A 26398-nucleotide genomic window follows, 5' to 3' on the forward strand; every position below is an offset into this window, starting at 1 on the left:
ATAAAATATGGAATCATTGTGGAGAAATTGAATAATCATTAAATCAATCAATTGTACCTTGAATGGTAGAACAGACTACAAATGCATTTCCTGAAGTTCCAAATGGACAAGTGCAAACTGGAATATGATTTACTACAGAACATAATGCATTTTGGCCACAAGTGCCTGCACATGGATCATTGCACTTGCTCTTAATACAAGCTTTATCTCTGGGACAGTCTGAGTTCAAAACACACTCTGGACGACAACCCAAATATGGATCTCCCTGATATTCTGGTAGACAGATACAAACTCCATTGATACATTGCGTATTTGTACCACAATTGACACAAAAATCCGCAGGTTTTTCCTGTATCACTAATTGTATAAATTTATTAAGTAATAATCAAATTAAATATTAAATAATAGTGCTAGTATAAAATCTCAATATAACTAAAAAATTTGTACCTGGAGCAAGCGAACATTTGACGAAAGGATCACCAGATAATCCTTTGGAACATGTACAAATGGGTATGTGATCAGTTACAGTACATTGGGCACCTACACCACAAACTCCTTCGCAAGGATAACGACATTTCTTTTGAATGCAAGCCTGATTGCTAGGACATTCTGAATTCCTTATACATTCTGGTCTACAATTAGGCGGTGTACCCATATATTCTGATAAACAGGCGCAAGAAGCCTGACCATTTACATTACGACATTCTGAATATGGTCCACAAGGGGATGGTATACAAGGATTCTCATATATTGGTGGTAAGGGAGATGGTCTTTCCACTGAAATAAACATTGCAATGAAATCAATAGAATAATTATTTTTTATAAATGCATTTGTGAATTTTGGGAAACTTACTCATCATTTCGAAACAAGCAACGAGTGGGTCACCAGTGAAACTAGGTTGACAAGCACAAATGGCTTTGTGATTAATAGTCTCGCATCTGGTATTCGAACCACATGATCCAGGGCAAGGATCACTGCATTTTTTATTGATACAAGCTAGATTTGGCGCACATTCTGTACTAATCGTACACTCTGGTTTACAGGATGGTGGACTTCCTATGAAATCAGGCAAACACGAACACACAGATTGTCCATTGATTGGTCTGCATTGGCTGTTAGGTCCACAGGGAGATGGATTACAAGGTCGACTGATCGTTTGATCGACTTCTGTAAGGGAATATTTAATAATCTTTTTTAAGAATATTCTTTCATAATATTCTTCTTCCACAATATTCTTTTATAAAATATACCTGGCAGCATAAGTGAACACAGGACAAATGCATTACCAGTGTGACCAGGATAACATTCGCACACTGGTAAGTGATTGATAACATGACACTCTGCGTTACGACCACAGATTCCTGGACAAGGATCTTGACATTTGCTATTCATGCAAGCTTGATTAGCAGGACAATCGGAATTTAACAAACACTCTGGTCGACATCCCTCATATGGATTTCCGATATAATTAGAAATACAGGTACACGAACCAGCTCCATTTAATTCTTTACAAATAGCGTTTGATCCACAAGGGGACGGGTTACAGGGATCAATGGGCATGGACAATGGAATTGTAGCTGTAAAATTGGATTATGACGTTAATGATATGCTCAAAGATATAAGTAGACAAATTTTCTCTTGAGAATCTTACGTTCTTTAAAAATGCACTGTGAGAACGGATCGCCTGTGTATCCGCTCAAACAAGTACACATAGGAGTGTGACTGATGACATGGCAGTCAGCACCAGATCCACAAGATCCAATACAAGGATTTTTACATTTCTGATTGATACAAGCTAATTGACTAGGGCATTCAGTATTACTAATGCATTCTGGACGACAATTGGGTGGACTGCCAGAGAATTCTGGCAAGCATGAACAAGAGGGAGAGTCGTTGATCACCTGACATTGAGAATTTGGGCCACAAGGAGATGGCTTACATGGATCTATCGCAGGTTCTTCCACTAAAATAAAAAGACATAAAAAAATGTAGAGTCATAAATAATCTTGATAATTAAAATGAGAATTAATTAGAATAATCAGGGAGAAAATGAATTCTTACAGAAAGGCATGCATTGTACAAATGGATCGCCTGTGAAACGCAATGGGCAACTGCATACGGGATTATGGTTGATGACGTTGCACTTGGCTCCGATTCCACATGTTCCTGGACACGGATTTGTGCATCTCTGATTATTACAGGCTTCGTTCTGCGGGCAATCTGTGCTCACAATGCACTCGGGTCTACAGGTGGGTGGGCTTCCTAAGAATCCTTTGATGCATGAGCAAACTGCTTGACTGTTTACGATTCTGCATTCGCTATTGGGTCCACAGGGTGTTGGGCTACATAGATTGATGGGTATTATATCTGATAGAAGCAAAAAGAAAATTTGATTAGGGGTCCATATACATTATTCGATCACTTCAAACTGTATCTTTCAAAATTACACGCGTTATAAATCCAAAAATTTTTTTCTTGTAATAGTATTATGATCGTTGACTACCTTGTAAGGGAGTACATTGACTAAACGCATTGCCAGTCATATTTCCGGGACAGCTGCACATAGGCACATGATTGATAACCGCGCAAATGGCATTTAGACCACAGGTTCCGGGACAAGGATCCATACATTTGTTCCGCAAACAAGCTCTATCGCGAGGGCAGTCGGTGTTTAACACACACTCGGGTCGACATCCTAGATATGGGTTTCCTTGGAATTCTGACAGGCACGTACAAACACCTTTTAAGCATTCTGTATTAGGTCCACAGGGTGACAAGGAACATTCATCTTCTATTGGTGTTGACATAATGGCTGTAAAATGAAATGAATTGAAATGAGGCTAAAGATATCCTTCAAATGCAAATGATTAAATGAATGTTGGATAGGTTTCTTACGTGTGGCTGGTAGCAATTGACAGAGAGTGAATGGATTTCCAGTGAAACCTTCGGGGCAATTACATATGGGAATGTGGTTAACCACTGTGCAAATAGCAGCAAGACCACAGGAACCGGGACAAGGATCTCTGCATTTCATGTTGACACAAGACATGTCGCTTTGACATTCGGAATTGATCGTGCATTCGGGTCTGCAATTCGGTGGCTGACCAGTGTAACCTTCTAAACAGCTGCATGCTGCTGAATCGCGAATGTTTCTGCATTGGGCGAAACTACCACATGGGGATGGCACACAGGGGTCTTTCTTCATTGGGCCAGGGATTGTGACAGCTAAAAGTGAGGATTATTATTTTATATATTTTATTATCATATAAAATATTAAAAATAGGAAATAAAAAAAGTAGGGTAAAGAAAAAGTAAAGAATGATAAATTTTTCACTTTTTTTATGTGATTTATATGAATATTCGTAAATTTTTTTAGGTAGTTATGGATTTTACTCTTACGTGGAATCGGTGTGCAAGTGGTGAATGGATCTCCACTGTATCCGGGCATGCAACTACAGATGGGACTATGATTTACAACTACGCATTTGGTGTTCAGGCCGCAAGGACTTGGACACGGATTTATGCATTTGTAATCCTTGCACGCGAGCTGGGTGGGACATTCGGAGCTAGCTACGCATTCTGGTCTGCATCCAGGAGGGGTGCCTACATAAGTTGGTAGGCATGAGCACACAGCCTGACCGGATATCTCTTTGCACTGACTATTTGGTCCGCAAGGTGATGGGCTGCACATATCCACATCTTGCGACACTACTATTGGGGAAACAAGTTGAATTCGATTATATTTTGGAATGTAAAAACATAATCGAAGTTTTTAATTCCAAAAATATATGATAGATCAACTAATATAAAAGATATAATATAAAAATATAAGTTAAACAAAAGGCAAAAATTTTTTTTCCGATATAAATGCAACATGCAGAAAAAAATTTAAAAGAATATCTGTGAAATATCTGATGAAATATCTGTGAAATAGGGTTGGATTATTCCACTTACGAGCTACACTGCATGCGACAAGCGGGTCGCCAGTGAATCCTGATGGGCAATTGCAGAAAGGCAGATGGTTAACCACTGAGCACTCGGCTTTCCAGCCGCAGGCTCCAGGACAAGGATCTTGGCATTTGTTTCGAACGCACATTTTATTGGATGGACAATCAGGGTTAATCACGCATTCGGGTCTACAGCCTACGTATGGGTTGCCAATGTATTCAGGGGGGCAATAACAAATGCCGATACCGTCTCGTTCTCTGCACAAAGCATTTGTGCCACAAGTGCCTTCAGCGCAGGGTGAGGGTTCCGGTTCGCGAGCTAGAACAGTTAAAAATCAGGATTAGTTTCATCTAAATGATAACTTGAATTTGTCTCTCCTTATTAAGGAGTTCTCCTTATTCAAGAGTTCTTACTTATTATCGTGCAACGTGTATAAGGGTCTCCAGTGAAATCATTAGGACAAACACAGTTTGGTACGTGATAAGTTACGTGGCATTCTGCACTCTCTCCACAGAGATTTGGACAAGGATCTCTGCACTTTTGTTGAATACAGGTTTGGTGGCTGGGGCACTCGGAGTTCGATATGCACTCAGGTTTGCAATTTGGCGGAGCGCCTATATATTCAGACAGACAGCTGCAGGATGGGGTGTCGTTGATCACTTGACATTGGGAATATGGGCCGCAAGGTGATGGTTGACAAGGGTTCGTAGGCGCTATTATTTTTTCTATAAATGGGGAATTTTTATTATGTAATTTTATTTTAAAATTCTATTATTGATTATTAGATTAAGAATTTTAAGCAAATTTTGTTTACAAATGAAATTTCTTAAAATCCTATAGGAATTATTTAATATTCTTAAGAATTCGTTGCTTAATAAATCTAGTTTTAAAAAAAAATCAAATTTTTGTACAACTTTGTAAAATTTTTAAAGATTTCATTCATTTTCTTACTGATTTCGCATCTGATGAACGGATTTCCTATATATCCTTCTGGACAAGAGCAAACAGGATTATGATTTACTACTAAACAGATTGCTTGAGTACCACATGTTCCAATACATGGATCTTTACATTTCTGATTCAAGCAAGCCTGATTCTGAGGACAATCTGAACTAATCAAGCATTCTGGTCTGCACAAAGGTGGAGTTCCAAGATACTCTGGAGCACAAGTGCATACAGCTTGATCATTCACCTCTCTACATATACTGTTTGGTCCACATGGGGATGGATTACATGGTTTTGTTTTTGCAGGAACTATGATTCAATAATTAATATTGTTATAATCATTTTATAATATTTTGTTATAAATAATAATTAACTGGAAAAAATTATCTGAATTATAATTATCTGAATAAATATATACCTTGCACAGGTGAACATACTATTAAAGCATTTCCTCCAGTATTAGAGGGACAACTACACATGGGTATGTGATTGATAACATTGCATTGAGCATTCTGACCACAAGCTCCAGGACAAGGATCCACGCATTTGTTCTTTATACATGCTTTGTCATTTGAACAGTCTGTACTTAATACACATTCTGGTCGACAATTGATATATGGATTGCCGAAGTATTCTGATAAGCAAGTGCAAATGCCATTATCACACTGAGCATTGGGACCACAAGGAGATTTGCTGCATGGATCTATCACAGGTTCTTCTACTTCTGTTTCAACATCACATATTTATGAGATGTTATCTCATATTGTTCAAATTTTATCAATTCTAGGTGTTTAATGTAACTTACTTATTGGTTTGAGTTGACAACTATTGAAAGGGTCTCCCGTGTATCCTTCCAAACATGTACAAACAGGAACATGATTGTATACGGTACAAACACTGTTAATTCCACAGGATCCTGGACAAGGATCTTGGCATTTCTCGCGAATACATGCTTGATTTCTGGGACAATCCATGTTGATGACACATTCTGGACGACAATTCGGTGGCGCACCGATATAATTAAGCATGCAAGAGCATGAAGGAGAGCCATTAACATTGCGACACAGAGAATTAGGTCCGCAAGGTGAATTGATACATGGATCTATAGGTGTCTCGATAACGGATGGAGCTAAAATTCCATATAATCATTATGAAATTTCTTTGATTATAAATATTGAAACGATATTCTGAAAAAAATTATTCAAAGCTTACGTGGATTGAAGAAACAGTATGTAAACGGATCACCAGTGAAGCCTGGTTTGCAACTGCAAATAGGACTATGGTTTACGACTCTGCAAGTGCTTTGTTGACCACAAGAATCAGGACATGGGTCAATACATTTATTATTTTTACAAGTCAGATTCAACGAGCAATCAGAACTAATTGTACACTCTGGTTTACAATTAGGAGGTACACCTATATAAGTTTGAAGACAAGAACACGTGGCTTGACCATTGATTTCTCTGCATTGACTATAAGGTCCGCAAGGTGTTGGCTCACAAGGATTAGCGAGATTAGGCTTAGGTTCTGCAAGAGGATACAATATCATTTCTCATCTTCAAGATACAATTTCTCTCAAATTGAATTTTTAAATTTATCTTACGTTCTGTGATGAGATTGCAGTAATTGAAAGGATCACCAGTGTATCGTTCAAGACAGCTACAAACGGCTGCGTGATTGATAACATAACACTGAGCATTTGGACCACAAGTTCCAGGACAAGGATCTCTACATTTAGATCTAAAGCAAGCTTGATTGGATGGACAGTCTGAACTTAGGGTACATTCGGGTCTACATCCCTCATAAGGATTTCCAATATAATCATCTTGACAGGAACAGGAAGCTGTATTTTGTTGAACTCGACAGATTGCATTTGATCCACATGGAGATGGAGTGCAAGGATCTGGTTTATTACTTTCATCATCAACTAAAAAGGTTGAAAAAAATTCATAATTATATTTTGGCTTTAAAATACGTATATCTGCAAAAGAGGCATAATCAGGCAAAAGATGATAAAATTTTTTTATCCAATCATTTTACATTCATTTTGAAAAGCTTTCTGCTTGAATGTATCAATTTTTCTTGAGAAATTCTATATAGAAGATATTAAATAAAATGAATATTAATTCTTACATTGCTGTGGAACACATTGTGTAAATGGATCCCCACTGTAACCATCAATGCAAGCGCACATTGGAGTGTGACTAACCACATTACAAATCGCATTCACTCCACAAGAATTTATGCAAGGGTCTTGACATTTTTGTTTGATGCATGCTAATCGATTAGGACATTCACTATTGCTGACACACTCTGGGCGACAGTTAGGTGGTGATCCTATAAATTCTAGAAGACACGAGCAGGATGGTTGATCATTGAGCACTTGGCACTCCGCGTTTGGTCCACAAGGAGATGGTTGACAGGGATTGATCGGAATTGGAGGTCTTTCAGCTTTAATATTTATAAAAAATCAATTAATCTTGATTAAAAAATAAAAAATCAGATCTATCTTACTATGATTTTCGTGATGCTTACGTATTGGATAACATTTGAGGAAAGGATCACCAGTCATCCTTTCCTTACATGAGCATACAGGATTGTGATTCACGACATTACAAATTGCATTTAATCCACAGCCTCCTTCACAAGGATTTCTACATTTTTGATTAATGCAAGCTTCATTTAATGGGCAATCAGAACTAACCACACATTCTGGTCTACAAGTAGGAGGTGCTCCTATGTATCCACTTATACAAGAGCATGTAGCTTGCATATTATTTTGTCTGCATCGACTGTTAGGACCACAAGGTGATGGATTGCAAGGATCATTAACTTCGGTTGCTAAAATTATTTCAAAAATTATATTATAACGATCCTTTTATCTGATACACAGATCAAAAAATTCTGTTCAGGTGTTTGACATACCTTGAAGAGGTAAACAGAGTACGAAAGCGTTTCCCGACATTCCCGGAGGACAACTGCACATAGGTACATGATTGAACACATTGCACAATGCATTCTGTCCACAAACACCAACACAGGGATCGATACATTTATTTCTAACGCAAGCTCTGTTAATTGGACACTCGTTGCTTAGAATACATTCAGGTCTGCAACCTGCGTATGGATCACCAGAATATTCGGGCAAACAAGTGCAAATGCCATTATCACAGCGTGCATTTGTTCCACAAGGTGAAGATGCACATGGATCAGTTTCAATAGGTAATGCTACAATAATTTAATATAATGAATATAAAAAATCTTACAGAAATTTTACAGAAAACGATTTAAAATTTTCATCTTACTTGGTTGAACAAAACAATTGGTGAAGGGATCTCCAGTATAACCAGACAGACAAGAACAAGTTGGTATATGATTGACAACGGAACATTGAGCTAAAGGAGCACAAGATCCAGGACAAGGATCCCTGCATTTTTGTTGCATGCAAGCCTGATTTGGAGGACAGTCTGAATTTATAGTACATTCTGGTCGACAATTCGGTGGGTTTCCGATATATGTAGCCAAACAGGAACAGGATGGTATACTACCAATGTTTCGACATTCTGAATAAGCACCACAAGGAGATGGAATGCAAGGATCTTTCGGTACAAGATCAAATTGAACAGGTGGTGTCACTAGAAATACGAAAGTATAATATAATAAAATTTAATTCTATCGTAATTATATTTGACAACCACTGTTTAATAGTTTATTATCAATTGATTCAAGAAAAATATAGAAAATCAAACACAGTACTCTCTACTTACATGGAACAGGAAAACAGACAGAGAACGGATCACCAGTGTATCCTCTCATGCAATTACACAGAGGTGCATGATTGATCACTCTGCAATCAGAGTTCTTTCCACAAGAGGTAGGGCACGGATTTACGCATTTCTGATTTATACACGCTTTGTCAATAGTACATTCCGAGCTGGTAACACATTCCGGTCTACAAGCCGGAGGAGTACCAATATAATTCGGCATGCATGAGCAAACAGCCACTTGATTAATCACCCTGCATTGACTATTAGGACCGCATTGGCCATTTGCACACGGATCGCTTGCGGAGACATCAGAAACTGAAGGATTTCGCATCGAATAATTTCTTTCTGCGATGATTGATAGAAGGTTAAGACCAATCTGGACTTACCAATAGGTTGGATAGAACAATATTGATAGGGATCACCAGTATAACCGGAGAAACAGGTGCAAGAACCTCGATGATTAATTACGCGGCATTCTGCATTGGTTCCACATGTTCCTGGACACGGATCGATACATTTTGAATTGATGCAGGCACGAGTGGGTGAACAATCGGAATCTAGGATGCATTCTGGTCTGCACCCCTCGTACGGATTTCCTATATAACCCGGGAGACACGCGCAAGAGCCTACATCGTTTCTTTCGGTGCATCTCGCATTAGGTCCGCAAGGAGAAGGTAAACATGGATTTACTTTTATCGATGTATCCTCGACTAAAATTGTAATGAATGCTGTCAATTAATTTTTTTTGATAGAAGCGAATTTCCAACTGTTAAATTTTTAGATAATAAATTATTAGATGGCTACAAAAAAATTTTCTAAAATTTTTTAAATATTATGTTTTGAATGAAATAATAACATTTAATTGATGATGACACTATTTTAAATATATTTTATATTTTTTTTGCAACAATCTAATAATATTTATAAAAATTTCAAATAAATTTGGAAAGCTTACTGGGCTTAATGAAGCATTGCGTGAATGGATCACCAGTGTAACCAGTTTCACAATAGCACATAGGTGTGTGACTGACAGTACGACATTGTGCATTCTCTCCACATGAACCAATACAAGGATCTTTACATTTTTGATTTACACAAGCCTGATAACTCGGACACTCGCTATTGCTGATACACTCAGGTCTACAATTCGGTGGAGAACCGATAAAATCAGGCAAACATATGCAAGAAGGTGAATTTTCTGATATTTGACACTGAGAATTGGGTCCACAAGGTGAAGGTTGGCAAACGTTTATCGGTTCTGGTGGAACTGGTGCTACAAATTTCATTGAAATATTAAAAACTGAATCTTTCTAGAGTATTCGTATGATAATTAAAAAAGGAAACTTACGAAGTAAAAGACATCTAACGAATGGATCACCCGTGAATCCTTCAGGACAATGGCAAATAGGATTACGATTTGCAACTGTGCAACGAGCTCCCAAACCACACGAGCCGATGCAAGGATTTCTACACTTTTGATTCGTGCAAATTTCATTTGGTGGACACTCAGAACTAATTATACATTCTGGACGACAATTTGGTGGATTTCCTAAATAACCTGACACGCAACTACAAATTGCTTGACCATTATTCGATCGACATTGACTATTAGGCCCGCAAGGTGATGGACTGCACGGATTAGATGGAACATCGGCTGTCGAAATATAATAATTTGTGAAAAGTTTGTTTCAATTAATTCTTTTCACCAAATTTAACAGAAAATTATGATAATAAAATACCTATAGCAGGACGACAGAATGCAAATGCATTTCCTTCGAAACCAGGTGGACAACTGCACATTGGTACATGATTAATTACATTACAAATTGCATCATTGGCACACGTTCCAATGCAAGGATCCTCGCATTTGTTTCTCATGCAAGCTTTGTCTCTAGGGCAATCATTGTTAAGTACACATTCTGGTCGACAACCAATAGTCGAATCTTCATAATAGTCAGGCAGACAAGAACAAATTCCATTGTCGCATTGAGCGTTAGGTCCACAGGGGGATGGATTACATAAATCTATCTCTACTGGTTCAGCTGGTATAAAGAATTTAATTTTAATCTAATTGATCGATACCTACTGAAGAAATTTTTTAGAAAATGAATACTTACGAGGTTTCACTTGTTGACTACATTGATTAAAAGGATCACCAGTATACCCTTCGATACATGAACACATAGGAACGTGATTGAATACAGTACACAGAGCATTGAAACCACATGAACCTGGACAGGGATCTTTACATCTTTCTTGGATACATGCTTGGTTACTAGGACACTCAGAATTGATCGTACACTCTGGTCTGCAGTTTGGTGGACTGCCACGATAGTTTGACAAACAAGTGCAAGCTGGAGTTTGACCTACATTCTGGCAAATTGCATTAGGTCCACATGGTGATGGCGAACACGGATCTCTTTGCACTGTTGGTGCAGTTTCTGGAGGAACTTTTAAAAACATGACTAATGAATTTAAAAAATACTTATTGTAGAATAAAATACTAATTGTTTTTATAAAAATATTTATTCCGTACCAGGAGCACGGAAGCAGGCAGTGAAAGGATCTCCAGTGTATCCATTGTTGCAGAAACAAATAGGACTGTGATTAATAATCCTACAATTGGCATTCACGCCACATGAATTGGGACATGGATCTACGCATTTCTGATTAACACAGGCTCGTGTCAGAGAGCACTCAGTGCTAACTACGCATTCTGGTCTGCAATTAGGTGGACTGCCAAGGTAAAATGATTTACAAGAACAGACTGCTTGATTATTGTTCACGCGACATTCGCTATTTGGTCCACAAGGTGAAGGATTGCAAGGATTCATTATCACATCTTCTTCTAGAATATAATAGGAGAATGATAGATTTGGCAAATATAATTATCAAGTGATGTAGATTTTTGAATAAGTATGAAAGTTAAAGTATTTGAAAATATATAGTATTCAGATGACATAGAAGATACATTTTTAAAAATTTCACAGGATAACTAATAGATTCTACATGATATTCGATAAATAAAAATATCTCATTCTTTTTTTCTTTAATATCTACATCATTTGAATTTCTCAAAAAATAAATATAATCAATCCTTACTTGGACTCAAATTGCAATATCTAAATGGATCTCCCGTATATCCCTGTATACAAATGCATACTGGCAAGTGATTCACAGCATTGCACATGGCATTCGGACCACAAGCACCTGGACAAGGATCCTGGCACTTGGATCTTACGCATGCAAGATTCGCTGTACAATCTGAATTCACAACGCATTCTGGTCTGCAACCCTCGTAAGGGTTTCCTATGTAATCAGGCAAGCAGGAGCAAGCACCCGCATTTCCTGATTCTTTGCAAACCGCGTTTGCACCACATGGTGTTGGTGTACAAGGTGAAGGTCTTTCTTCAGCAACTATAAATGAAAATCAAATGAAATGAAATCAAATGAATTGAAAAAAAAGTTTATAAAAACTTAAAGATCTTGTGAATTAAAAATCATAAAAAATTCGACTTTCAGTATTAAAAATAAAATCGAAAGGGACAAACTTACTTTGAAGAGGACTGCATTGAACAAAAGGATCTCCAGTGAATCCTGTACGACAAGAACAAATCGGAGTATGACTGAACACGCTGCACTCAGCGTTAACTCCGCACAAACCAGGACATGGATCTTTGCATTTCTGATTAATACAAGCTTGTCGAGTTGAACACTCGCTATTGCTAACACATTCTGGTCTACAATTTGGCGGGGATCCCGTGAATTCTGGCAAACACGAGCATGAGGGTGCTTGATTCATAACTTGACATTGAGCATTTGGACCGCAAGGTGATGGATAACACGGATTGATCGGTTCTGGAGATGTTTCGACTGTGAAACGAATTCAATAAAAGTAATAAAAAAGACTTTAAATGATATTTTGTTCAGTTTTAATGACTAACGTCTCACCTATAACGGTACAAGCAGCGAAAGGATCACCGCTCAAACCTTGAGGACATCTGCAAATGGGATTGTGATTGACCACGGAGCATTCTGCTCTCACACCACAACTTCCAGGACAAGGATCTCTGCATTTCTGATTGACACAAGCCTTGGAAAGCTCGCAATCTGAACTAACGACACATTCTGGCCGACAAGTGGGCGGATTGCCCATAAAACCTTCTATACATTTGCAAACTGCGATTCCATTTACTTCTTGGCAATGACTATTCGGTCCACAAGGTGATGGAGAACAAGGATTCTGTATTGTATTTTCTAATGAAAAAATACAACAAATTTAAATTTAATATTTTCAATTTTAAATTTTGTGGAAATTAATGAAGGAAGATTTAATATATTGTACCCTGAACTGGAGAACAGGAAACAAAAGCGTTTCCGGACATGCCAGCAGGACAACTACACATGGGAATGTGATTAATCGTCTGGCATTGTGCGTTTTGTCCACAAGTTCCTATGCATGGATCTATGCATTTGTTTCTTATACATGCTCTGTCACGGGCACAGTCAGTATTCATCACACATTCTGGTCGACAACCACTATAAGGATCACCTTGGAATTCCGGAAGACACGTGCAAGAGCCATCGCGACAAAGCGCGTTTGCTCCACATGGTGAGGGATTGCAAGGATCTAACACTGGTTCTTCGGCTATGTATAAATTAAAGTTGTTAATAGTAGTTATATAAGAATTTAAAAGTATATTCTTGATGATTTCAGATATTTTTGAATAAGAAGAAATAGAAAGAATATGATCAGAATATAATAACAATTTTGATTTTGATTATTTTAAAAAAAATTGTAAAATAAAATTACCCAAATCTAAATTTTATTCTGAAACCATTCTATGAATAGCCAATTTTAAATTTAAAAAAAAATTCTTACATATAAATGGTTTCGGAATACAACTGCTAAATGGATCTCCAGTATATCCCTCAAGACAAGAACAAATTGGAACATGATTAAGAACCGTGCATTGCGCACCAACACCACACGATCCTGGACAAGGATCAGAACACTTCTCGCGAATACAAGCAAATGCACTCAAACATTCTGCATTTATCGTGCACTCTGGTCTGCAATTTGGTGGAACACCGATATAAGATGGTGAACAAGAACAAGAGGGATTTCCTCCGATATTTCGACATTGCGAGTATGGACCACAAGGAGATGGAAGACAAGGATCTTGTTGCATAGGTGTTAAAGACTCTGGTGATGGACCTATAGAATTTAAGAAAAATAATTAAGTAAAGTTATAAAATTTTCTTTTCTAAAATAAATCCATAACGATAATACGAACGTGGAACAGGGAAACAGATAGTGAAAGCATCTCCGGTAAATCCTTGCTGGCAAGAACAGATAGGATTACGATTGATAACTCTGCAAACCGCGTTTCTTCCACAAGGATCAGGACAAGGGTCGATGCACTTCTGATTTACGCAAACTCGATCAAAAGGACATTCTGCGCTGGCCACGCATTCTGGCCTACATCCTGGTGGAGAACCACGGAATTCAGGCAAGCACGAGCACACTGCTTGTCCATTGTTCTCTTTACAGACGCTGTTTGCTCCACAAGGTGATGGTTGACAAGGATTTTTCACGCTCGGTAAAGTAACTGTTTTGGATAAAAAGTTTTCATAAAATCTTTGTCTATAAGAGATATTTTTCCTTCACATACCTATCTCTTCTTCTCTACAGAATCTGAAAGGATCTCCAGTAAATCTAGGTAAGCAATTGCAAGTAGCCACATGATTGATCACTTGACAAACTGCATTCTGACCACATGTACCGGGACAAGGATCTTCGCATTTAAATTGAACACAGCTCTTGCTTGGTATACAATCTGAATTTAACACACATTCCGGCCGACAGCCTTCATAGGGATTACCTATGTAGTTTGGCAAGCAAGAGCATGATCCTGCTCCGTTTCGTTCCTTGCAGATTGCGTTTGCTCCACAAGGAGATGGTACACAGGGTTGAGGAATATACATTGGGATAACTAAAAAGTTTTATAATTAATTTATTAACTTAAATATCGTTTTGAAAAAAAAATTATGGAAAAGAGAATGAAATTCTTACGCTGTTGCAAGATACACTGAGTGAATGGATCTCCAGTATATCCTGAAGAACATATACACATTGGTGTGTGAGATACTGTATTACATATAGTATTCTCACCACAAGAACCTGGACAAGGATCCCTACATTTCTGATTGATACATGCTAAGTTGCTTGGACATTCGCTATTGCTTATGCATTCTGGTCTACAATTGGGTAGTGAACCAGTAAATTCTGGCAAACAAGAACACGATGGGGAATTATTGATAACTTGACATTGTGCATTTGGACCACAAGGAGATGGTTCACAAGGGTTCTGTTGCGGTGGTACTTCCAATGCTAAAATAAAATTCAATTCTAATATGTTTTTCAAGACATTGATTGATATTTAATTGTAAATAATCAATTTTTTAAATATTCTCACGTTTCTCAATACACTTGACAAATGGATCACCAGTCATTGTAACGGGGCAACTGCAAATCGGATTGTGATTGACTACTTGACAAATTGCCCTGATTCCACACGATCCAATACACGGATTATTGCATTTCTGATTTATACAAGCTTCTGTAGGTCCACAATCTGTGCTCACTACACATTCTGGTCTACAAGTCGGTGGAATACCAACGAAACCAGGGATGCAAGTGCACACAGCTTGCTCGTTCACTTCTCTACATTGACTATTCGGTCCACAAGGTGATGGATTACATGGATTAGTCACAAGAGGATCTGATTATAGAAAAGAAGAATCGATTAATCCCTTTGTAGATCTTTTATGATTTTAATTTTCTTATGATTATTACCTCTGAATGGATTGCAAAAAACAAATGCATTGCCTGTCATTCCAGCAGGACAACTGCACATTGGCACGTGATTGTACACGTTGCAAACTGCATTTTGACCACAAGTACCGATACAAGGATCAACACATTTGTTACGTAGACAAGTTTGAGTCAAAGGACAATCTGTGTTAAGAACACATTCTGGTCGACAACCTAAATAAGGATCGCCCTGATATTCTGCCAAACAGGTACAGATACCATTATTGCACTGCGCATTTGGACCACAAGGTGATGGATTGCATGGATCTTCAGAAACCGTTTCAACGGCTAATAATTATTATTAAAATTTAATTAATTATCTAATCAAAAGAATATTTTCATTATGACATTTATTAAAACAATTCTTACGTGGAGCAGGAGAACAGTTGCTGAAAGGATCACCAGTGAATCCCTCCAGACACGTACAAACCGGAATATGATTGAAAACCGTGCATTGCGAGGATAAACCGCAAGATCCAAGACAAGGATTGGTGCATTTCTGTCTGATGCACGCTCTATCACTTGGACAATCTGAGTTTACGGTACATTCTGGCCTACAATTCGGTGGACTGCCGAAATAATTAGCTAAACAGGAACAAGAAGGGGCGCCACCGATATCTCGACATTCAGAATATGGTCCGCAGGGGGATGGTACACAGGGATTTTGAGGTAGATCAGGTAACGTTGGTTGAGCTATAGATGGAATTAACACTTGTTAAACGAATAACTATTTTCTGGAGTAAAAGAAATATCGGAAAAGTAAAAGAGAGACTCACTTGGAAAAGAAAAACATCTGGTGAACGGATTTCCAGTGTTTCCTTCTTTGCAGGTACAAATTGGACTGTGATTCACGACTAGACAGTTAGTATTTTGTCCACAAGGTCGTGGACAAGGATTCACACACTTTTGATTCACGCAGGCTCTATTCGAGGGACAGTCTGAGCTCACGACACATTCTGGACGGCACGAGGGAGGACTTCCGGTGTATTCTGGTAGGCAAGAACATACCGCGTTACCAGAAATCACGCGGCATTGACTATTTGGCCCGCAGGGCGATGGAATACACGGGTTTGTCTCATCTTCGGATTTTTCTGGGAAATATGAATGATTTAAATTGAAATATTGCGATTGTATAATAATTTTATCTCATTTTAACCCTTAGTGTTTCAGGCTGGGTAACTTAGATCTTCCATAAATTTAATAATTTTGATAAACATTTTCTTAAATTAAATTATTTTAACATTGGAAAGTATTTAATATTAATCTTAGTATAGAATTTGAGAAAATTTCATGGCGGAATAATGGACCCTGCTTGCTTTCTAAGGATCAAAATATATAATATTTTCTTCACTTGTATTATATATACTTTACCAGGTTCTCTCATAAGTTGGCAATATCTAAACGGATCACCCGTGAAACCAGGTACACAGGTACAAGTTGGTGAATGATTAATTACTTGACAAATGGCATCCTGTCCACATGTTCCAGGACAAGGATTTTGACACTTGTTTCTTATACAAGCGAGATTCGAGGGACAGTCTGAACTAACAGTGCACTCTGGTCGACATCCTTCGTATGGATTGCCAATATATTCAGGTAAACAGGCGCAAGATCCCACTCCATTTTGTTCTTTGCAAATGGCATTCGAACCGCAGGGCGATGGCGTGCAAGGGGAGGTTGGTATCGCTATATGATAAAATAAAATAGATATAAAGCAAATCAATCTACAAGTCAAAATTAAACAAGCGTTTAGATCTCTTACATTCTTGGAATGGAACGCATTGCGTGAAGGGATCACCCGTATATCCAATGGAACAAACGCACATGGGTGTATGACTGACTACACGACAGTCTGCGTTTTCTCCACAAGAACCAGGACACGGATTTTTGCATTTTTGATTTATACAAGCGTGATGAGTCAAACATTCGCTATTACTGACACATTCCGGACGACAATTTGGTGGAGAGTTAATAAATCCTGGTAAACAAGTGCAAGATGGCGAATCATTTATTATTTGGCACAGGGCGTTAGGACCACATGGTGATGGCTTGCATACATTTATAATTTCTGGTTTGGTTTCCACTAAAATTTTATAATTCATTTAGATTGATGAATATGTGAAATAATTCTATTTGAAAATTAAAAAAAAAAATCCTTACTGATAGGATTGCATCTAAGGAATGGATCTCCGGAAAATCCTGCAGGACAACTGCATATGGGATTATGATTAATGACTTGACATTGTGCTTGGATACCACAAGTTCCCATACATGGATTTACACATTTTAGATTACTACATGCTTCATTTCTGGAGCAATCTGAGCTAACTACGCACTCTGGTCTACAAGATGGAGGACTTCCTATGTAACCAGATATGCAGGAGCAGACTGCTTGGCCATTTATTGAACGACATTGACTATTTTGACCACATGGGGATGGATTACAGGGCGTTGCTGGAACTACATCTAAAGAATATTGGTAATAAATATTGTTTTGATAGAACTTTAATTTTTACTCGATTTTATCTACCTTGAATCGGGGAACAAAATATGAAAGCATTGCCACTCATGCCTGAAGGACAACTACACATGGGAATATGGTTGAAAACATTGCATATGGCACTCTGTCCACAAGTGTTGGCACAAGGATCAGTGCATTTATTACGAACACAAGCTTGATTCGTGGGACAATCGGTATTAAGAACACACTCGGGTCTACATCCTCTATAAGGATCTCCTTTATATTCGGCTAAACAAGTACAAATACCATTGTTACACTCTGTATTTGGTCCACAGGGTGATGGATTGCAAGGATCTTCAGAAAATGTTGGTTCTAAAAATTAGAAATATAAAATAACTGATATGAAATATTTTATAAAATTGGATATAAAAGATTAATGTCTCACGTGATAATGGTCTAGGATAACAGTTTGTAAATGGATCTCCAGTATAACCTTCAATGCAACTACAAATTGGTACATGATTCATCACGGTACACTGAGCAAAAGTACCACAAGAACCAGGACAAGGATCTTTGCATTTTTCTCTCATACAGGCTTGATTAAGAGAACAGTCAGAATTCACTGTGCATTCTGGACGACAATTTGGAGGACTTCCTATATAGTTTGATAAACAGGAACAGGAAGATATACCATTGCTATCACGACATTCTGCGTTTGGACCACAAGGTGATGGAATGCATGGATTAAATGGTACCGGAATTGGTGGAGATTCTAAAAATAATAGACAAAATATCTCAAAAAAATTAGAATTTTTTGTTTAAATGAATAATAAGATTAGAAGTTAAGATATTCAAAGAAATTTCTCTCACCTGGCATAGGGAAACAACGACTGAATGGGTCACCAGTATATTTTTGTCTACAGGCACAAATAGGACTGTGGTGAATAACATTGCATTCTGCATTGATACCGCATGGTCCAGGACAAGGGTTTATGCATTTCTGATTAATACAGGCTAAATTCGATGAGCACTCTGCACTGACTACGCATTCTGGTCGACATCCAGGAGGTGAACCAGTAAATTCTGGTAGACAAGAACAAACTGCCTGATTATTAATTACTTGGCATCTACTATTCGGTCCACAAGGCGATGGAGAACATGGATCTTTTCTATCTTCTATTATCAAAAGAATAGGACTTGTGAGAATTTTTTGAATTAAATTAAAAAAATAAGTCAAAAGAAAATTAAACGAAGAATCTGTTTACCAAGTTGTGTTGTAATCAATTGACAGAATTGGTAAGGCTGACCAGTGTAACCGAGGAAACAATTGCATTGTGGTAAATGATTGACAACCTGGCATTCGGCATTCGTGCCACAGGCACCAGGACAAGGATCCTGACACTTAGAACGAATGCAAGCGCGAGTAGATACGCAATCAGAATTTATGATACATTCTGGTCGACAACCTTCATAAGGATTGCCTATATAGTCGGGTAAACAAGAACATGAACCAACTCCACCTTGTTCCTTGCAAACAGCATTTGAACCACAGGGTGATGGAGTGCATGGAGTAGAAACAGTCGGTTGTATGTCAGCTAAAATTCGAAAGAAATAAATATCACTATTCAAAATTAAAATCAATTTGTCTTCAAAATATCTATAGAATGTCTTACTCTGTTTCAAAGTACACTGAATGAATGGATCGCCTTCGTAACCGATCAAACATATGCACATGGCAGTGTGGCTCACAACGCGACACTCTGTATTAGATCCACAGGACCCAGGACAAGGATCTTTACATTTGTTGCTCACACACGCTAAGTTACTAGCGCATTCACTGTTACTAATACATTCAGGTCTACAATTAGGTGGTGATCCGACAAATTCGGGCATGCAAGAGCAGGAAGGTGAATCGTTTATCGTTTGACAGACCGCATTGGGTCCGCATGGTGATGGTTGACATGGATTAATAGGTAATTCTGGCCTTTCAACTGAAACGAAGACGAACTTTTCATTATGAGAATCTATATAAGATTAAAATTAACACAATGTGATTAATATCATGAATATTTTCCTATTTCATAATGGATGGATGTGGCATTCACATAATGAATTTTTATTTGAAGAAATATAAAAAGAATGTGTATTCTATTTACTAGTTTTTCAATTATATGCATTCAATATTGAATGTGTTAAGTTATCGATGATCAAATTATGCTCACTTTTAGGCTCGCATCTCACAAAAGGATCGCCTGTGAAGCCGGCTGGACAATTGCAAATTGGATTATGATTAATCACTTGACACTTAGCCATGACACCGCATGAACCAGCGCAAGGATTTATGCATCTTTGATTGCTGCACGCCTGATTCTTTGGACAATCTGAACTCACGGTGCACTCTGGTCTACAGGAAGGAGGTGTTCCTATAAAACTGGGCACGCAAGAACATACTGCTTGCTCGTTTATCACGCGACAAACACTATTGGATCCACAGGGTGAAGGATTACAGGGATCTTCGGGACCTAAAATTGATGATATTGAAAAAAAAATAATTTTCGAATTCTATATATATATAATACAATCAACGAATCGATATATACCTCTGCTTGGACGACAAGAAAGAAAAGCGTTTCCTGTCATTCCAGGCAAGCAGCTGCACATAGGAATATGATTGTATACATTGCACTGTGCATTTTCACCACAAGTTCCGGGACATGGATCTACGCATTTATTGCGAATGCAAGCTCGAGATAAAGCACAATCGTTGTTGAGGACGCATTCTGGTCGACAACCTATGTAAGGATCTCCTTGATAATCTGAGAGACAAGTGCAGCTACCATCTGTGCATACTGCGTTTGGACCGCAAGGAGAGGGATTGCAAGGATCTGTAGGTCTTGGTGGTTCTTCCATTGCTAAATTTAATAATATCAAAAAAAAAAAAAAGAAAAGATATCGTATAATCTTGATTATGAATATAAAAAAGAAAATTGAAAAATCAATTAAATTTCTCTGAAAATTTCTTACATTTGAGGTAACAATTATTGAAAGGATCTCCCGTGAATCCTTCCGGACATGTGCAAGCTGGTGTATGATTAATCACGTTACAGATGGCTGATAATCCACAGGAACCTGGACAAGGATCCCTACATCTCTCGTTTATACAAGCCTGATTACTAGCACAGTCGGAATTGATAGTACATTCGGGTCTACAATTTGGTGGACTACCGATATAGGATTTAAGACAAGAACAAGATGGCACACCACCGATATCGCGGCATTCTGCGTATGGTCCACAGGGTGAAGGTACGCAGGGATTCTGAACGACCGGACCAGGTGCAAGTTCTAAAAGAATTTCATAATAAAAGCTAAAACACGAATTGTCACGCGTATAAAAAAAATAAAAATAGAGTTATTCATTACGTGGCACAGGGAAACATCTACTGAAAGGATCTCCAGTGAATCCTTGCTTGCAACTGCATATGGGACTGTGATTGAGCACTATACAATTAGTATTCGACCCGCAAGGCTGAGGGCAAGGATTCACACACTTGTTGTTCATGCAAGCTCTATTCAATGGACATTCTGAACTCGTTACGCATTCTGGCCGACATCCTGGAGGACTTCCAATATATTCTGGTAGACAAGTACAGACAGGCTGATTGTTCACGGCGCGACATTGACTGTTTGGTCCACAGGGGGATGGATTGCAGGGCTCTCTTAGAATTAATTCTAATTTCAAAAGATTCGAAGACAAGATTTAATTTTTTTTTTAAATTTGAGTGTTTATATCTGAATTATGATTTGAAAATTTGTAATTACCCGTTTGAACAATAGGATTGCAATATCTGAAAGGATCACCAGTGAATCCAGATGTACAAGTACATGCTGGTGAATGATTGATCACTTGACAAATTGCATTTTGACCACAAGTTCCTGGACAAGGATCTTGACATTTAGAACGTACACAAGCCATATTAGAGACACAGTCAGAATTGACGGTACACTCTGGACGACATCCTTCATAAGGATTTCCGATATAGTCTGATAAACACGTGCAAGAACCTGCTCCGGATTGCTCTTTGCATATCGCGTTTGCTCCACAGGGTGACGGTGTACAAGGTGATTCGTTTTCGATGAGAATGGCTACAATAAGGTATAATATGCGTTGCATTCACATTGATTCTAATAATTTAAATAATATTTCCAATCCTATATGATAATAATAAATGCTTACGTTCTTGAATCACACACTGAGTGAAAGGATCTCCGGTATATCCATTCAAGCAAACACACATAGGAGTGTGGCTAACAACACGACACTCTGTGTTCGATCCACAAGCACCAGGACATGGATCTCGACATTTTTGTTTCATGCAAGCAAGGTGAGAAGCACATTCGCTGTTGCTAACACATTCAGGCCTACAATTCGGTGGTGATCCAATAAATTCTGGCAAACACGTGCAAGAAGGTGAGTCGTTCACCACACGACATTGAGCGTTTGGTCCACAGGGAGATGGTTGACAAGGGTTGACAGGCTCAGAAGGTGTTTCAACTAATAAATAAAATTTTCAATTCAAGGATAGACCAATATTCAACAAAAAGATTAATTCATCGTGAATATTCCTTACTTATAGGATCACATCTGGTAAAAGGATCTCCAGAGTATCTCGAAAGACAGCTACAAATGGGATTATGATTCACCACCTGACATTGGGTTCTCAAACCACAAGTACCAGTACAAGGATCGATACATTTCTGATTATTACAAGCCAGATTTCGTGGACAGTCTGAACTGACCACGCATTCTGGTCTGCAAGATGGTGGAGCTCCTAGATATCCCTGAACGCAAGAACAGACCGCTTGTTGGTTCACAATACGACATTGACTATTGGGTCCGCAAGGAGATGGTCTACAAAGATCTACTGCTCCAAGTGGTTCTAAGAAGAAGCATCGAATTATACAAATAGAAAAAAGGATTAAGATGAAATTAATTAAAATAGAATTACTGGAATATGCACCTTTCGAAACGATACACAGGACGAAAGCGTTTCCAGACATTCCACTAGGACAACTGCACATAGGAACGTGGTTGTATACATTGCAAATCGCGTTTTGTCCACAAGTGCCTACACAAGGATCGATACATTTGTTGCGAACACAAGCTCTATTCTGAGGACAATCGTTATTTAGAACGCATTCAGGGCGACAGAGTTCGTATGGGTTTCCACGATATTCGGGAAGGCAAGTGCAGACACCATTATTGCACTCTGCGTTCGGGCCACAAGGTGAGGGATTGCAAAGATCTGATGGAACATCCTTCACCGCTGTAAAATCATTGCAATAATCTGTCTGATTAATTCGAAAAAATTAATTCAATTTCCAGGTAAATTAAGATATGAAAATAAATAAAAAAGAATATATGAAAATACGTTTTCTAAATTGTGAAAGAAAAATCTTACGTTCAGGAGGTAATGGTTGACAGCTGTTAAATGGATCACCAGTGAAATCTTCGGGACAAGAGCACGCAGGGGTATGATGAATTACGTTGCAAATTGCACCGAATCCGCAAGAGCCAGGACACGGGTCACTGCATTTTTCGTTCATGCATGCTCGATTGCTAGGACAATCGGGGTTTATGGTGCACTCTGGTCTACAATTCGGTGGACTACCCATGTAATTTGGTAAACAGGAACAAGAAGGAGAACCTCCGATATCACGGCACTCCGAATTTGGGCCACAAGGGGATGGTACACAAGGGTTTTCAATTAAGGTTGGTGATGGTTCTGAAAAGAATTTTTCTTATGTTTTTTTTTTTTTTTTGGTTTAGTAATCACTTTCTCATCCCCTGTTAGGTATTAGAAAATTTTCTACTTGAGCAAATTAATTTGGGGTAGTTTTAATCTGGTTATATGTCTTTCATTTAAGATATAGTATGAGGTTAATCAGATAAGTTAAGCAGATAAAATGATTCTGAAATCTGAAACTATTTCTTCTTTAAATGAAAACAAAAATTAATATTGCTTTCATTTTCATTTAATGAGGATAGACAATTTTAGTTATCTGAATCACTCTATTTATCGATTCATACGTTAATAATAAAATTAATCTCTCTAACGATCCCTTGATCACAAAAATTTGTCTTACTTGGCGTGGGGAAACATCTGGTGAAGGGATCTCCGGTGAAATCCAGTTTGCAAGCGCAGATAGGGCTGTGGTTCACGATTCTGCAATCCGCGTTAGTACCACAGCGATTAGGGCAAGGGTCTGTACATTTCTGATTGACACAAGCTTTGTTCAAAGGACATTCTGAGCTAACTACGCATTCCGGTCGACATCCAGGGGGAGTGCCTATGTAGTCAGATAGGCAAGAGCATACAGCTTGCCCATTATTCACCCGGCATAAACTATTGGGTCCACAGGGCGAGGGGTTACAAGGATTTTCTTGTAGATCAGCTGCAAGTGACGTATAATCAAAATTGATTATTCTTTTTTTATGTTACATTTTTATGAATTTTTCTTCAAAATATTAAATCCTAAATTATACTTTGAGATTAGTGGATTAATCATTCGCATTCGCCATTTGGCGTATTAAGATGGAAATGATGAGGAAGCGTTTCTAACGTTAAATCTTCGTTAAATCTCTCTAATCGCTTGTGATCAATGACGATGATGGATAATCAAATTGACTTTAATTCAAACTTACGGAGAACTGCCGGTTGAATGTAACAGTTCACAAAAGGATCTCCCGTGAATCCAGGCAAACAAGTGCAGCTGGGCAGGTGATTAATCACCGTGCAATCAGCATTTGACCCACAGGTACCGGGACAAGGGTTCTGACACTTGGATCTAATACAGGCCAAGTTCGAAGGACAGTCAGAATTCACTGTACATTCGGGTCGACATCCTTCATATGGGTTGCCTATATAATCTGGAGCACAGGTGCACGAGCCGGCTCCATTTTGTTCTTTGCATATGGCGTTCGGGCCACAGGGCGATGGAATGCATGGGGATTGTGGCGTGAGCTCGGTCTCGGCTATAAAATGGGTCACAGAACGAATTTAACGTTTGATTCGGGTGTTAATGCGGTTATACCATCAATCTTGTAGCTACCCAGGTGTTAATTGTAGTAACTATCATACGTATGTAAATTCAGGTAAGGTTAACAATTGGGGAACATTAGAAATTGTAAAGTTTCATGTTCAAGAGTATTTTGTTGTTCTATTGTTTGTGTTTCTATATTGTGTCCAATTTATTTTGTTTTTCTTTATTGAAAATAGGCTGCCTATTTTAAAAGCTTTGACTTTGTGGATTTTTAAAATTTTGTAATATATGATAAATCTTACGTCGTTTTGGTATGCACTGCGTAAAGGGATCGCCTGTGAAACCAGTTAAACAGGTGCACATCGGTGTATGACTGACTACTCGACACTCCGTGTTGGAACCACACGAGCCTGGGCAAGGATCTCTACACTTCCGATTGATGCAAGCCAAATTACTCGAGCATTCGCTATTGCTCACGCATTCTGGTCTACAATTTGGCGGGGAACCGATAAAATCGGGCAAACAGGCACAAGACGGTTTGTCGTTGATCGTTTGGAATATGGAATTGGGACCACATTGACAAGAAGCGCATGTATCTTCCTGTGGTGGTTTCACAGCTATCGAAATAAATAAATGCAATATATATTAGGAATTTGTTACTGATTTTTTCGAAAACAAAAGGAAAGATAATGGTTCTTACTGATAAATTCACATCTAAAGAAAGGATCTCCAGTGAAACCGGAAGGACAACTGCACACAGGATTGTGATTGACAACCTGGCACAATGCCTTCCAGCCACAAGTACCAGAGCAAGGATCGATGCACTTCTGGTTATTGCAAGCTTGATTCCTAGGACAATCTGAACTAACCACACATTCTGGTCTGCAATTAGGTGGATTGCCAAGAAATCCTGGCACACAGGAACACACTGCCTGACCATTTATAGCTCTGCACTGACTGTTAGGTCCACAAGGAGATGGATTACAGGGATTTACCTGTACTTGTTCTAAATCAGAAACAATGTGATTTTTTTTATTCTCAAATTTTTCTGTAAAAATAATTTTTTTTTATTAATTACCTTCGATTTTTTCACAGGAAATGAAAGCATTGCCAGCCATTCCTGCTGGACAAGAACATATGGGTATATGATTCAGGACATTGCAAATTGCGTTCCTACCACAAGTGCCTGGACACGGGTCCACACACTTGTTTCGAACACAAGCTCTATTCAAAGAACAATCATTGTTGAGAACACATTCAGGACGACAGCTAGTGTACGGATCACCTTGATAATTTGATAAACATGTGCATATTCCTGCATTGCATTGAGCATTTGGTCCACAGGGTGATGGATTGCA

The 26398-nt window shown here is 38.3% G+C and overlaps 1 protein-coding gene across 1 annotated transcript in view; it reads right to left on the bottom strand.

Moving 5' to 3' along the window:
• Positions 1-26398, bottom strand: part of LOC102671488 — a 113114-nt gene that overhangs the window by 18622 nt on the left and 68094 nt on the right. Inside the window, exons 88-147 of the mRNA XM_031510745.1 lie at positions 26119-26398; positions 25741-26046; positions 25343-25657; positions 24703-25032; positions 24144-24452; positions 23459-23782; positions 22628-23323; positions 22234-22551; positions 21819-22142; positions 21420-21728; positions 21024-21341; positions 20600-20911; positions 20222-20521; positions 19673-19990; positions 19265-19594; positions 18870-19175; positions 18445-18771; positions 18069-18371; positions 17699-18004; positions 17301-17621; positions 16910-17224; positions 16315-16629; positions 15908-16231; positions 15521-15826; positions 15141-15446; positions 14738-15055; positions 14337-14657; positions 13959-14273; positions 13544-13879; positions 13007-13309; positions 12613-12918; positions 12217-12534; positions 11764-12078; positions 11198-11509; positions 10779-11111; positions 10401-10703; positions 10010-10315; positions 9617-9934; positions 9048-9371; positions 8662-8976; positions 8200-8529; positions 7820-8122; positions 7430-7735; positions 7028-7345; positions 6498-6821; positions 6107-6421; positions 5700-6023; positions 5313-5618; positions 4901-5203; positions 4363-4674; positions 3956-4267; positions 3401-3712; positions 2897-3226; positions 2505-2813; positions 2063-2368; positions 1653-1964; positions 1252-1578; positions 854-1168; positions 448-777; positions 58-357 (exon numbers count right to left, since the gene is read on the bottom strand). The exon at positions 26119-26398 is cut by the window's right edge and continues 1 nt beyond it. Coding sequence (XP_031366605.1) covers positions 58-357; positions 448-777; positions 854-1168; positions 1252-1578; positions 1653-1964; positions 2063-2368; positions 2505-2813; positions 2897-3226; positions 3401-3712; positions 3956-4267; positions 4363-4674; positions 4901-5203; positions 5313-5618; positions 5700-6023; positions 6107-6421; positions 6498-6821; positions 7028-7345; positions 7430-7735; positions 7820-8122; positions 8200-8529; positions 8662-8976; positions 9048-9371; positions 9617-9934; positions 10010-10315; positions 10401-10703; positions 10779-11111; positions 11198-11509; positions 11764-12078; positions 12217-12534; positions 12613-12918; positions 13007-13309; positions 13544-13879; positions 13959-14273; positions 14337-14657; positions 14738-15055; positions 15141-15446; positions 15521-15826; positions 15908-16231; positions 16315-16629; positions 16910-17224; positions 17301-17621; positions 17699-18004; positions 18069-18371; positions 18445-18771; positions 18870-19175; positions 19265-19594; positions 19673-19990; positions 20222-20521; positions 20600-20911; positions 21024-21341; positions 21420-21728; positions 21819-22142; positions 22234-22551; positions 22628-23323; positions 23459-23782; positions 24144-24452; positions 24703-25032; positions 25343-25657; positions 25741-26046; positions 26119-26398 — 19255 coding nt within the window. The remainder of the gene's footprint in view (positions 1-57; positions 358-447; positions 778-853; positions 1169-1251; positions 1579-1652; positions 1965-2062; positions 2369-2504; positions 2814-2896; positions 3227-3400; positions 3713-3955; positions 4268-4362; positions 4675-4900; positions 5204-5312; positions 5619-5699; positions 6024-6106; positions 6422-6497; positions 6822-7027; positions 7346-7429; positions 7736-7819; positions 8123-8199; positions 8530-8661; positions 8977-9047; positions 9372-9616; positions 9935-10009; positions 10316-10400; positions 10704-10778; positions 11112-11197; positions 11510-11763; positions 12079-12216; positions 12535-12612; positions 12919-13006; positions 13310-13543; positions 13880-13958; positions 14274-14336; positions 14658-14737; positions 15056-15140; positions 15447-15520; positions 15827-15907; positions 16232-16314; positions 16630-16909; positions 17225-17300; positions 17622-17698; positions 18005-18068; positions 18372-18444; positions 18772-18869; positions 19176-19264; positions 19595-19672; positions 19991-20221; positions 20522-20599; positions 20912-21023; positions 21342-21419; positions 21729-21818; positions 22143-22233; positions 22552-22627; positions 23324-23458; positions 23783-24143; positions 24453-24702; positions 25033-25342; positions 25658-25740; positions 26047-26118) is intronic.

This window comes from Apis dorsata, unplaced genomic scaffold (assembly GCF_000469605.1).
Source record: "Apis dorsata unplaced genomic scaffold, Apis dorsata 1.3 scaffold_256, whole genome shotgun sequence".
NCBI lineage: Eukaryota > Metazoa > Arthropoda > Insecta > Hymenoptera > Apidae > Apis > Apis dorsata.